Source organism: Crocodylus porosus, unplaced genomic scaffold, assembly GCF_001723895.1.
Source record: "Crocodylus porosus isolate Cpor-Errol unplaced genomic scaffold, CroPor_comp1, whole genome shotgun sequence".
Taxonomy (NCBI): domain Eukaryota; kingdom Metazoa; phylum Chordata; order Crocodylia; family Crocodylidae; genus Crocodylus; species Crocodylus porosus.
The window spans coordinates 15,666,730-15,678,462 of record NW_017728924.1 but is presented as its reverse complement, the minus strand read 5'-3'; the positions used below and the strand labels follow the sequence as shown (position 1 = coordinate 15,678,462).

General features: G+C 46.1%; 1 protein-coding gene across 2 annotated transcripts in view; it reads right to left on the bottom strand.

Moving 5' to 3' along the window:
- CAPN6 (calpain 6) overlaps positions 1 to 11,733 on the bottom strand; it is an 83,490-nt gene that overhangs the window by 67,598 nt on the left and 4,159 nt on the right. The window contains exons 1-3 of one of the 2 annotated variants that reach the window (XM_019540403.1): positions 9,225 to 9,322; positions 6,794 to 6,879; positions 5,769 to 5,936 (exon numbers count right to left, since the gene is read on the bottom strand). In XM_019540403.1, the coding sequence (XP_019395948.1) occupies positions 5,769 to 5,930 (162 nt within the window). In that variant the 5' untranslated portion in view covers positions 5,931 to 5,936; positions 6,794 to 6,879; positions 9,225 to 9,322. Of the gene's footprint in view, positions 1 to 5,768; positions 5,937 to 6,793; positions 6,880 to 9,224; positions 9,323 to 11,733 lie in introns of those variants that run through there. The other variant, XM_019540402.1, reaches the window with a different exon arrangement.

Genomic DNA, 11,733 nt, shown 5'->3' with positions numbered 1-11,733 from the left:
GCAGGGGGAGGCAGGCACAATGCAGGAAAGGGGGTAGGGGAGAGGACAGAAAGGAGGCGGATGCCTGGCTCTCATTGCCTCTACACTGCCTACCCTCTACCACCTGCCCCATTACTACTACCACACCTGTCCTACCACATGCCCCCAACTGCTTCCTGCACTGTTTGTCCCCAGCCATCTGACCCATTTTTACCCCCATCACCACTTTCCCCACTCCCTGCAGGGCAGGGTCCTAAACATCCCAGGAGGTAGTGTAGGGGCTGGAGTCCAGACAAGGATTAAGCCACATAATTCTCCAATAATTAGATTCCAGACATGGAAAAGTTACAAATGTATTATAATTTTCCATGTATGAAATCTAATAACTAGGAGGGTCATCTTATATTTTGGTAAACATGGTATGTACTCTTTGCACAGCCAAAGTGTGGGATAAAACCTGGTGTATTCAGCCCCACACCATCCTGGTGGAATATGCATTATGATCTCTGACAAGGAAGGACATTCAGCAATTTGCCCAAGACCATGGAGAGAGTCACTGTCATTGCTGGATTTATTGGTAAGGTGTTTCTGGCTCCCCCTTCTATACCCATGCCATAAGACTAGGTCTCTCTCTGAAGAGGTGCCCATGGGGAAGCTATTTTCACCAAGGCCAATTACTTAGGCAGCCAATGTATTAAACAGAGTCTTTGAAGAATATGGAGATATGAGAGGAAGGTCCTTCCACACAGGGAGAACAGAAGAATTAATCCTGTGTGGATACAAAGGATTATTGCCCAAATGCCACTACACAGAACCAGCATACCCCCTCCTCCAGTGCAGAGCCACTAGAGCCATAGGACTGTTCCCAGCTCTATGTCACCCTCTTGTGCAAACTCAACCTCCCATCTGAGACTTGGCTACTGTGCAATATGCTTCAGCCATTTCTCTACCAATATCTGCCTAGCAGCAGCTCCCTGAACACCCGGCCAGGTGGTAAAACTGGACCGATCCCTGGAGACGGCTTCAATTGTTGTTAGGCCTCAGTGGCTGGTGGAGCATCACACACTGAGGAAGGCACAAGTGGCTTAATCCTCATCTGGACTCAAGCCCCTATACTGGGCCTCCCAGGATGTTTGGGGCCTTGCCCTGGCCTTGCTTTCAGTGGTTTCATAACGTTTTCCCATTTGGGGACGAAAATCCCACAGTAAGCAAGAAAATGCTGAAGAAATCCCCGTGTCACAGCACAGGGTCTCAGGGGCAGCCATGATCTCCCCTAGTGCCCCCTACTGTGCCAAGTTCATCTCAAAGCATCCTCATTCTCACCCACCATGTCTTGATCTTTTATTTATAGCTATAAAAAGATAGATAGATATAGATATATGGGAGGCTGCCTTTCATCCCCTCAGACATGGTGCTCTGTTGTATCCTGGCCCCTATTCTGTACTGTGTGACTCAGTGCACCCTAGCCTTATGGGCTGTGTGTGGCTCCAACTGCCCCTTTACCACGCCCCAAGCCTTGCTGATGTACTGGATGTTGTTTGGTCTCACAACCGCACCCTCTGGCGCTCATCTCTCGCTGCCCCCTTCGCTCTGGGGCTTCTCGCTCAGGTGGCCGTAGCCATGCCGGGCCCCAGCTCTCCTCCTCAGGGTCTCCAACCGCCACAGGGCTCAGGCAGCCTTGGCCTTACCTGGCCTCCAATGCACCCCCAAAACACTGCGCCCTCTCTGGCATCAGGGTCCCCACGCTACCCGGGGTCCCCTACGAGGCCTCCTCCAACCCCCGATAGCCTCGCCCAAACCACCAGTTGTAACGGTAAACAGGAAAGCTCAAGCCCCTAGGCTGCAACATAAATTCAAAGCCGCTCAGCTATCACATTAGTCCCGCCACATCAAGGGTGCTCTATCCTTGGCCCCGTCTCGAAGCTGTACCTGCAGGCTAGTCTCTCCTCTTTGTTCAGTCCAGCAGAGCTCCTTCCCCTACAGCTGCGGGCAGGGAACCGCCTGCCTGGCCTCAGCCTGGGTTTAAATGGGCGCCAGGCCCTGCCCCTTCCTGTCAGCTGACGCCCACTGGTTACCCTGGCAACCCACAGCTGGGCTCCTTGCTTGCTGCTCCACAAGTAGCAGGCACCTCAGGGCCCTGCTACACCCTGCTTTTGTGCAGAACCCAGATTGCTATTTGCATAATGAAATTGCTTTCACTCCCCCCTCCCCCATGTTCATCTTCATCTCTTAATTGGAGAAGGTGAGCATACAGCAAAGAGATTTTCTCATTCTGCTTACTGAAATCCCTTGCGTTTTGATATTCATGTTTGCAAGATGGACAGCATTTGGAAAGAGTCTAAAACTACCCAGACAGAACTGGGCTGGTCCCACCTGCCTTCCCTTGTGTTTGACAAGAAAGTCCAGTCCTGGGGTGACACTGGGGGTGGGAGTGGGAAGCAGAATAGTCTCTGGCTAGGGAAGTGTTCAGGTTTCTAGGAGAAAACAACCCAGAAGTCTGATGCTTGGAGATGATTTCCTAGTCCAAACAGGGACCACGGCTAATAGGCCAAATGCAATGCACTCACAGGCAAAAAACTACTGTGGGCCAGATCCTACTTTGCCTTCCAGGAACCTAAATCCTCTTGGGTGCCCAATGTGACCCTGTTCATCCCAGTTCTAATCCCTTAAAAAGAAAGCAAGCATTAGTGCACAGAGAGGTGGACCCTCCTCCTCCTCGAGTCTGTGAATTCATCTCAGGGCTGGGATGAAGGTGCCTTACAGAAGTGGAAACACTCATGACTCTTCAGAGGCTTGAGGAGGCTGGAACAGGATCTCATTTAGACATCCAGTAATTAAATCCAGTTCTGGGCCTATATCATTGAACTATAAAAAGGCACCTCTTACCTGTATTTGTCCAAACAGATTATATCCTCCAATAGAATGCATGGACCATGCAAGCTGCATGGTCCAGCAAAACTGTAGAGGGTTTTAATTCCTTTTGATTTATTTGCTTATTTCAAACTATGACTAACTTTAGGAATGCAAAGGAAACTAACCATAAGTCCAAGTGCAAACAGATTAACAGACAAATAAAACAGCGTCAGTGACTTGAAGTTTATACTACATTAGCAGGAGCCGGAAGAGATGGATGTGACATTTGGTTCCTATTAAGGCAGATGCTAGTAAAACGGCACATGGACATCAGCACAAATAACCACATACTAATTGCAACCAGTCAGGCAATAGTTGCTGTCTTAAAACATTAAGTCCCTGGAGTGAAACCCTGGTCTCACTGAAGCCAACAGCAAAATTCCCACCAACTTTAGTGTAGCCAGGGCTTCACCCCTCGTTTGCATTACCAGTAAAGGAAGAGTAAAGTCCTCCACTAATGTGGTACCTGGGCCCTATGCACATCTGGGTCTGTGAGAGAGGGACAAAGGAAAAGGGTGAGGAAAGGGCATCCTAGCATCTTTAGACCCCAAAACACCCAAAGGAATGAGGAGGATGAAAGTTTCTCTCCCTTTTTAGGCATAGCACATATCCTTCCTCAGGAAAACAGACCCTTTTCCTGTCCATCCTGTCTTATTCCACCATGGAGGTGGTTTCTGTATGCTCTCTCAGGTTTGCTTGTAGTATCCCTCTTTAAATAGCTTGAGGGCCCTCTAATGGGTCTTCTGCCCTGACTGCAGAAGCCACCAGCAACACTATATAGGTGCAAATGTGTGTATTTCCATGTAATTAGTACACGTGGTATTTGGAACTCAGTTGGGTCTATACAGTTTCCTCCGATTCCTAATGTGCATAGAAAGTAAGGGCAATGCTTGAAGCTCAGGCCAAGTCTCTGTGAACAGGGAGTATTTACTATATACAAATAAAGGGAAGATGCTGCAACCTACTAAAAATGGCTGCTAACTCGCTCAGAGCTCAGCGGCAGCAAAAGGTGTTCAATAGCTTTTGGGATTTTTCTTACGCTGAGAATTATACTCACAGAGTACGATTTTGCTGCTCAGCCCACAGGAGTCTGATTACCTGCTGCATCACATTTCCTTGCTGATACACCCACAGCTCTCCTCATTGCTAGTCCCTGCCCTCTGTCAGAGGAGCTATATGGATACACTGACGCACAATACTTCATATCAACTACTTAAAACTGTGTGGGATTAGCAAAAAATTTCCCCTCTAGGCACTGAGGTTTCTTTCCCTATAAAATTTAATTAGGATTTAAAAGAAGTTCTCCAAAAAACTTGAGAGTCATAATAATTGTGGAAAGAAGGAAATCTTTCCCATAGTTATTGGAACTGGTTTATAGAAGAAAACTGTTATCTACTGTAGAATTTTAATTAAAAACACAAGCAAACTAGACCTCACTTTCTATAGAGATTTTCTACAAGCAGCACATCTTGTGACAACTGATGCAAGGCACCATCACGGAGGGGACACTGCGTTACGGAGACTCTGGGTCTGTTCCTGTATGGTAGCTCCCAGGTTTTTTTAAAAGGCTCCCTGAATTGGCAAGGACAGAAAAAATCCTATTACACCATTCTGCTATTTTTCATTCCATAGTAGGCCACACAGATACATGCCTCTGTAGCTCAATCCAGAGAGCATTCTACTGGATGCTCCGTTACAGGAAAGCAAGGTTCTTTGGGTAAACCTGGTATCTTTGATTAGAGCAACTAAAATAGTTGGAAGATTTTTTCTTTGCAAGCTTTTGGGTACAAACACCCTTCTTCAGGCAGAGGGAGCGCCTACAGTTGTTTTGTGGTCTCCTGGATGGGATGGAAGCCAGTATGCAAGAATGCAGGTCAGTGAAAATGTACATGCCTGGCAGTGAGGGTTAGAAGGGTGGAGACACAAGGGGGGGGGGGGAAGGGGAAAGATGATCTGGTGATGGACTGTAAATGGTAAATTGTAGAGAGGTTACCTGGGGTATCAAAAGGTAAGCAGGTTATAAAAATGTGCCAGAAATCCAATGTCTATTTAGTTGATGGTTTTTTGTATCCAGTAAATTGATGAAGTGAAGTTCATGGGCTCGTCTGTGAAGGGTGTTTTGTAAATTCCCTTTGAAGATTAGAACTGAGAGTTTGGAGAGAGAGTGGCTGTCTTGTGAGAAATGTGCACCCACATGTGCAGACATTCACTGCACATAAACCAGTTGCAAAATGGCTGAAGCCAGTTTGAGATAAACCTGACTGAATGTAGTATCAGACTTGACTGATTTGGCTTGAACTGGTTTATGCAATGTCTGTCCCAGACCCCTTCCTGGTTTAAGATAAACCAGACTTCCCCAGCATCCCAGCACGCTCTCTGGGCTGGGCAGGGCTCTCTGCTTGACAGAAGGGCTGTCCCCTCCCTCTGTTCCCTGGCTGCAGCTCTGGCAGGGAGGAGGGAAAAGAGCCCCCCCAGCACCAAAGAGGACCCCCACCCAGCCCCACAGTGGTGGGGGAAGGGAAGGAGGGGGAAGAGTTCCCTCTGGGGCCAGGCAGCCCTGTGCGCCCAGATTGCTCTCGGCGGTCAGGGAGCCGCTGGGGTCTGGCCATGCCTCCCCCAACCTCAGCTCAAATTCCCTGTGGAAGGGAGGGCTGCTCTAGTGCCCCTGAGCTTCTGGCTTGAGCCACAGCAGGCATGTGCTGAATGTCTCTCTGCTTGCAAACTATTTCACTCTTTGCAAGTTAGACTAACTTACAAAAACTGAATCAATTCAGGCTCAGGCTTTTTGAATGTCTTTCCTTATCCAAAGTGATTCTGCCAACCCTTGCTGATGAGGCAGAAGTTGGGTTTCATTCACTAGGAATGGCACAAGTTACCTTTGGTCGTTTCCACTCCACTGTCCCAGACAGATGTCTCTTGTAGAATAGGGATTCGTCTGATGCTGGAAACTCGGGATCTTCAAAGAGGTTCCTTTGTTTGAGACACTGCTGCTTGAGCGCGTGATATTTCTGATCTTTGAAAAATTTCAGCGATGACATATTCCTCTACCTAGGTTAGATAAAGATTGTGTCCATTTAGAAGCTTGAGTCATTTTAGATGATTCTCCTCCCTACTCTCCATCTCCCTTCGATAAACACCTAACAAGTAGCTCTAGGCAAAATTAATTGCCAAGCTTGCATAAAGGTGGGTTTACAAATTAAATTAGACTGGGAGTAGATAGCAAAGTCTTAAAACAAAAGGATTTCTACATAGTAGGATAACAGGTCATAACATTGAGTAGGAAAGAACCAGGAAGGCAACTCATCAGGAAGACAATTCTGGACTGGGAGATGTGAGATGACACTTCCTTCTTTTTTTTTTTTTTGGATTCTATGCAGCCGAAAGGTAATTTCTGGGTCTGAGCTGCTCTGGGAAGGCTCTTTTCTCTTTTTGGTTGACTAGCCCTCTTCTACATTTGTGTGCAAAGATAAGGAAAAATGATAGGTAGATCAGACTTCCAAAACTATCTTTTGCAATTTAAGTCTATATGCTTTGGCTGTTTTTGCCATCTTTGCTGTTTTGTTTTGTTTTTTTTTAATTTAAAAACTAGTTAATGGAGTTTCCTGGCAAAAGTGTTCACAGAAACAGCAGATAGTTGCAAACATTGTTGGGGAATTAGGAAACTTATTTCTATGCTTACTTTGATTACAAGAAGTAAGAGTATCCTTTCTAGGAATATGAACCTGTCATGTATTTTAGCTGACCAAATTGTACAGCTCAGCTAGTAGGTGCATGTTCCTCAGCAATTTTATTACAAGTCACAGACCAAATAACATTTGCAGAATTTACCTGAGCTCTTGAAACACCAAACACCATTTTTCTACAGATCTGTTTGAGGAAGTGGACAAGAAACTGAACTCACTCTGGAATGAGCTTCTATGGCAAATTCTTGTTTTAGGTTTCCCCTTCAGTTTTCAGAAACGTATCCTCTTCTTGCCTTGAGGTGATCTACAACAGTAAGATGCAGAGTTTTTATTTCATTGGTAAGAATATCCTCCTAGAAGATTATACGGCAAAATGACACATGACAGGGCATCACAGTATCTTGGTGGTCCTCCTCTTAAGTGTTCCCACTGGAGTGAAATTAGCAGTCAGATGTACACTTTTCCTTGCTGCAGTTATTTGCATATCTACCAAAGCTGGCCCAATAGATGCAACTAGGCATGGCAGGTTTCCTTTAAAAGCCCAAACCATCTACTTTGTGTGGATGTTACACCACATCTGTAGAAGCCAACACTTGTCAAACAAGAGAATTACAATCCCTTAGATATTTAAAGCTTTCCATGCGTCAAATCCTGAAGTGCCTGCTTAACAATGTACTCATACAAAGCTTCAACTGATGACAAATGAGAATTTTGCCCAAGTCAAGATTTTGGGTGAAATCCTGACACAGTGGAAGTCAAAAGAGAAAAACTTCCACTGATGTCAAAAAAATGGGTCAGAGTTTAGACAAGCAATCTCTTATCGACTGTGCTTTCTTCTCTATCAACAGGACAACAGCCTTTGGAAAAAAAACAAAAAACAAAAAATACATAAATTAGCTGCAAAGAGGCAAGAAATAGCTCAGTGCAACAATACCATTTCTAAACAAGTTTCCTTTTTTCTTAAGAGCCGTTTTCTCATTAATTAACCCAAAAAAAACCCACACTGTAACAAGATACGTTATTTGGCAGATGGCCTCCAAGACCGGCAAAGATAAGTAGATTGATTCACACCTCCCCCACCGCATTCTTCAAAGTCAAGTACAGAATAATTTGCCAATTATAAAGAGATCGCTGAAGGAAAAAAATAGTTACTCTAATTTGCTTGGAATATAGATTACAGCATGATAACACTCACTGGCACTTCCTTCCATTAGAAAATCTCCGCTGACTAATGAGGATCCCAAAGAGCAAGTTAATTTGCCAGAGATACAGTTGTTTGCAGAACAGCTCTGGGGTGACAGGGTTTTTCAACCGTCATTGCATAATTTGCAAAGATAGGTTTGTACTGACCCCTTCCCTTTTCCCTCCTTGGATTGGACATCCCAGTCTTTTCAGGATTAACATCCCTCCCCCACAGCCACTATGGCCCAATATATAGAATAAAGTTGTAAACCAAAGAGCATAAAAATTAAACCTAGCAAAACACAGACAAGGGCTATTCTTTCTGGACAAGATTGCTGGAGGCGTGGGAGTTACAGGAGTGCCACCCTCCCCTTTCAAGGGATAGCTCGGTCACAAAAGCACTCACCTAGGAGCAGGAGATTGCGGCTCAGTTTTGTCATCTGTCTGAGAGGCATCCATACTCCTCATCTCCCACGCTCCTGCGGAGCACCCTTACTACCACACCATAGGCTAATCAGGGTGGGGGACTCCAGTCACCCTCTTAAAGCTGCGATATGGAGCAAGAACGGATCAGGAAAGGATGCATGGGGCCACAAGGAACAGGCGGGAGAGTGACTGTAGTTTAGTTATTCGGGTCCTTGCATTGAAGGCGAGGCTCCGGTGTCCTGGTCCCTGGTCTCCAGGTGGGTTTTGGATTCCTTGTGGCTTCTTGACCAGTGCCCTAACTACTCGGCTCCAGTCACACTCTTTCCTGCTTTTTTCGGCTCAGCAAATCTTTTCAGCGCAGTAGCTTCCTTGCCCATCACCTTGGTTAGCCACTGTAAAATGCACACATCTTACATCGCCAGCTGCACATTCAAATATATAAAGCAACTCTTGGCAACATCTCTCCAGTGCCTTAGAGGGCTGCCTACTCCATCATGTAATAGCAAACATAAGCCACACACAGGGTAATAAGTGGTTCCCAAAATATATTACTACAGTTTGGCGAGCCTCCAAAGAACAGCGATATAGCCAGCAAGCAGAGGAAAACGTCTAAACAAATCAGTTGTTTCTAGTCAAGGCTCCCCCTCCTTCACTTGCTCAAGCTGCAAGATAGCTCTGCACTTGTACTGCGTTTAGACTCTCCAGACTAAGCTCTCTGTCCCTGCTAAGGAAGCTCGGATTTGCTCCCACTAGTAAAATAATAATCGAATGTCAGACACGGAAACATGTTTGGAGCTATCTCTACGTCTGGAGCTCCTATTGAAACCATTCGGGACAGGAGAAGCTCGGCACTGCTAAGAAGTTGGCATCAGGAGTGAAGGAATCTTTTTCCTAACCTGCAAAACTCCGATTAGGAGCTACCCTCCCCTCAGCAGCCTGGAGAGGGGAGGACCTGGAGCTTTCCCCCCTCCATGATAAGCCTCCACTCACATGGCCCCCTCTTCTCCTTTTAACTGCAAAAAGAGTTAAATATTTACTTACACTGACTATTGAAAGATGTTCCCCCCCAGCTGGAGCAAGCCCGCAGCTAAATCATATTCAGCATAGCTGTAAAATGTAGACTCCTGGCACTCTTAGCAGATTTGGTTTAAAGGGACACTGACTTGAAACCTAACGGAGAGCTGAGAATAGTCCCAGATACTCCTCCTGCCTCCCAATGCCCCTAGCAACTTGCGCGCTCTTGCAATCATTTTCTTTTTTTAATTCCCCCCAATCTTTTCCTTTGTTCCTATGCACAAGGCCACAAAAAAACCCCCCAAACACTGGAAGGTAATGAATGGTCTTTACAAAGGAAACTATGAAAATTGCACTCTAACTGCTACAAACACCCACAGGGTTACAGGACAGCATCCTCAGTTTTCAGATCTGTCCATACGTCACCAAGTACGAAGCATTTTAGAAAGCCTGAGCGTGAAGCAGAATTATTTAGAAGCAACTGGTGCTTCTTCAGCATCAGTTATTTCGTTTGATCTACAGCAGCTCTCTCTCAGACGAGCTGAAACAGCAATTCCTTGCCCTCATCCCACCCAGTCAAAGCAAGTACTTCGAATTCTGCAGGCAAACACCTTTCTGCTTGCCTGCAGCGAGTCCTGCATTCTAATTTGAATCTCTCTTCAGGCCCAAATTGTTGTAAATACATCGGGGAGATTATACACAGAGATACAGAGCCGTGTCCTCCACAAGGAACTCAGAGCAACTTTCACGCGCAAGCCAATACTAAGAAGTTCTGAAGTTTGGATGAGAGCTCTGCCCCCCGTAGTGCGCTTCTGCAGGGGAGCTCACAGAACCAAAACTTTAGGACATCTCTGTCCTATGGCCCTCTGAACTGCACCCTGATCTTTTGGCATCACCCCATATGCTTTCCTAGGAACTGGGGTAAAATCTTGGTCTGCTGAACTTTTAAGGATTTGGGTAAACTGCATGCAAGTAGCACTAGAGCCCTGGTTTTAAGCGGCTTCTGTCATTTTTTAGACCCCACGTCCAGATCGATATTTCACCCAGGGAAAGTTTCTTCCAGCGGGTATGAGTAACACCCTTTATAACACCCAAATTACTGAAGGCCCCTTTCTATCTAGGAGTCTGCACCCTGCTAGATGTTGTGTCAACACATGCTTTCATTTCCCGCTGAGCAGAACACCTGCTCCATCACTTCCTACAATGCTGTGAGCAAAAGACCTGCCATGTAAAACCCACAGCTTTCTGTTGTTGTAATGAACAGTTTACACTCGAAGAACTCCTTCCACAGCAACCTGTTAGGCCCCCGGTCCAGAAAAGTAGCACTGCAGCCAGAAGCCCGATGTCACTCTATAGCCTGACTATATAGTCTCCCTGCAAGGAGAATGTTACCACTTGTCTTTTTCTGTTTGCTCAGAGATTTAAGATTTTGACAATGGTCTGGATCAGTAATTAAAGCTAGGTAAATTCAAGGCCATTGCGAAATGTTCGTATTGCTCGGGACCTTTCTGGAAAGGAAAATACTTGCATCTTGGATGATGCACAAGTTGCAGCCTGTGCTCCGTGGGTAACTAAATGGACACAGTGCGTTAGTCCTCCTCTTGTTCCACAAAAAGAGTCACTCTTTTGAATTTTCCATTCAAATATCACGTGCTAGATCTTTTGAAAACTTCAAGGAATCTGGTATTTGTTCAGCACGTGTTTAAACTAGGTGAGTTTGACTGGACAAATCTTTTAGAAACCAGACACAAACAATAACTTATCTACTCTAATACACTCTGAGTGCGAAGTATTTTTAGCTGCATGACTTCACTGCCCCTGCCTTTTACTTTCCAAAGAGAGTCAGTGTAATTTGGGTCAGCCAAGGGGATGGCATTGAACAGGCACAGAGATGCAGTACGAGGCCAAAGCAAACCAGACAGAGGTGGCTGTTACCACAGGAAACTCCTCAAATTGCCCCCAATGCCTTTCAGTACTGGCATGCATGACTATCAGGTTGCAAGAGAAAGCTTCACTAAAGGACTTGAGCTCAAGCAGGGCTGGATTAACCCTTTAGTGGGCCCTGGGCGAACAAACTTGTGAGCCCCGGGCTGGTCAAGACCCACCTCTGCACCCCAGCACCGCTGCCTGTGGGGAGCTGGGCTCGGAGTTACTGTTAGGAAGCAGCCGCTGCGGTGGCAAGGCCGGTGGAGGGGAAGGGAAGGGAGGTGGACAGGGCCATTTGCATCCCTGCCAGAGGGAAGCCAGCCACTCCCTGGCAGCTCATGGCCTTAGACATGTGCCTAGTTTGGCTATGCATTAATCCAGCCATCGGCTCCAACACCCATCTGCTCTGCAGTGGTAGCAGACAGTGCCAGTATGCAAACCAATCCTTTTCTTTTTGAACTTGGAAGAAACAAATGGTCAATTTGTCGCCACCAACATGTTGCCTGGAAGCTAGAGGGAAGGTTCATGACACAAAGAACAGGTTTAGCTTAAGAGCTCAGAGAGAATCAAAATATTGTGGACAAAGATTACCTTTTGAGAGATGCATTTA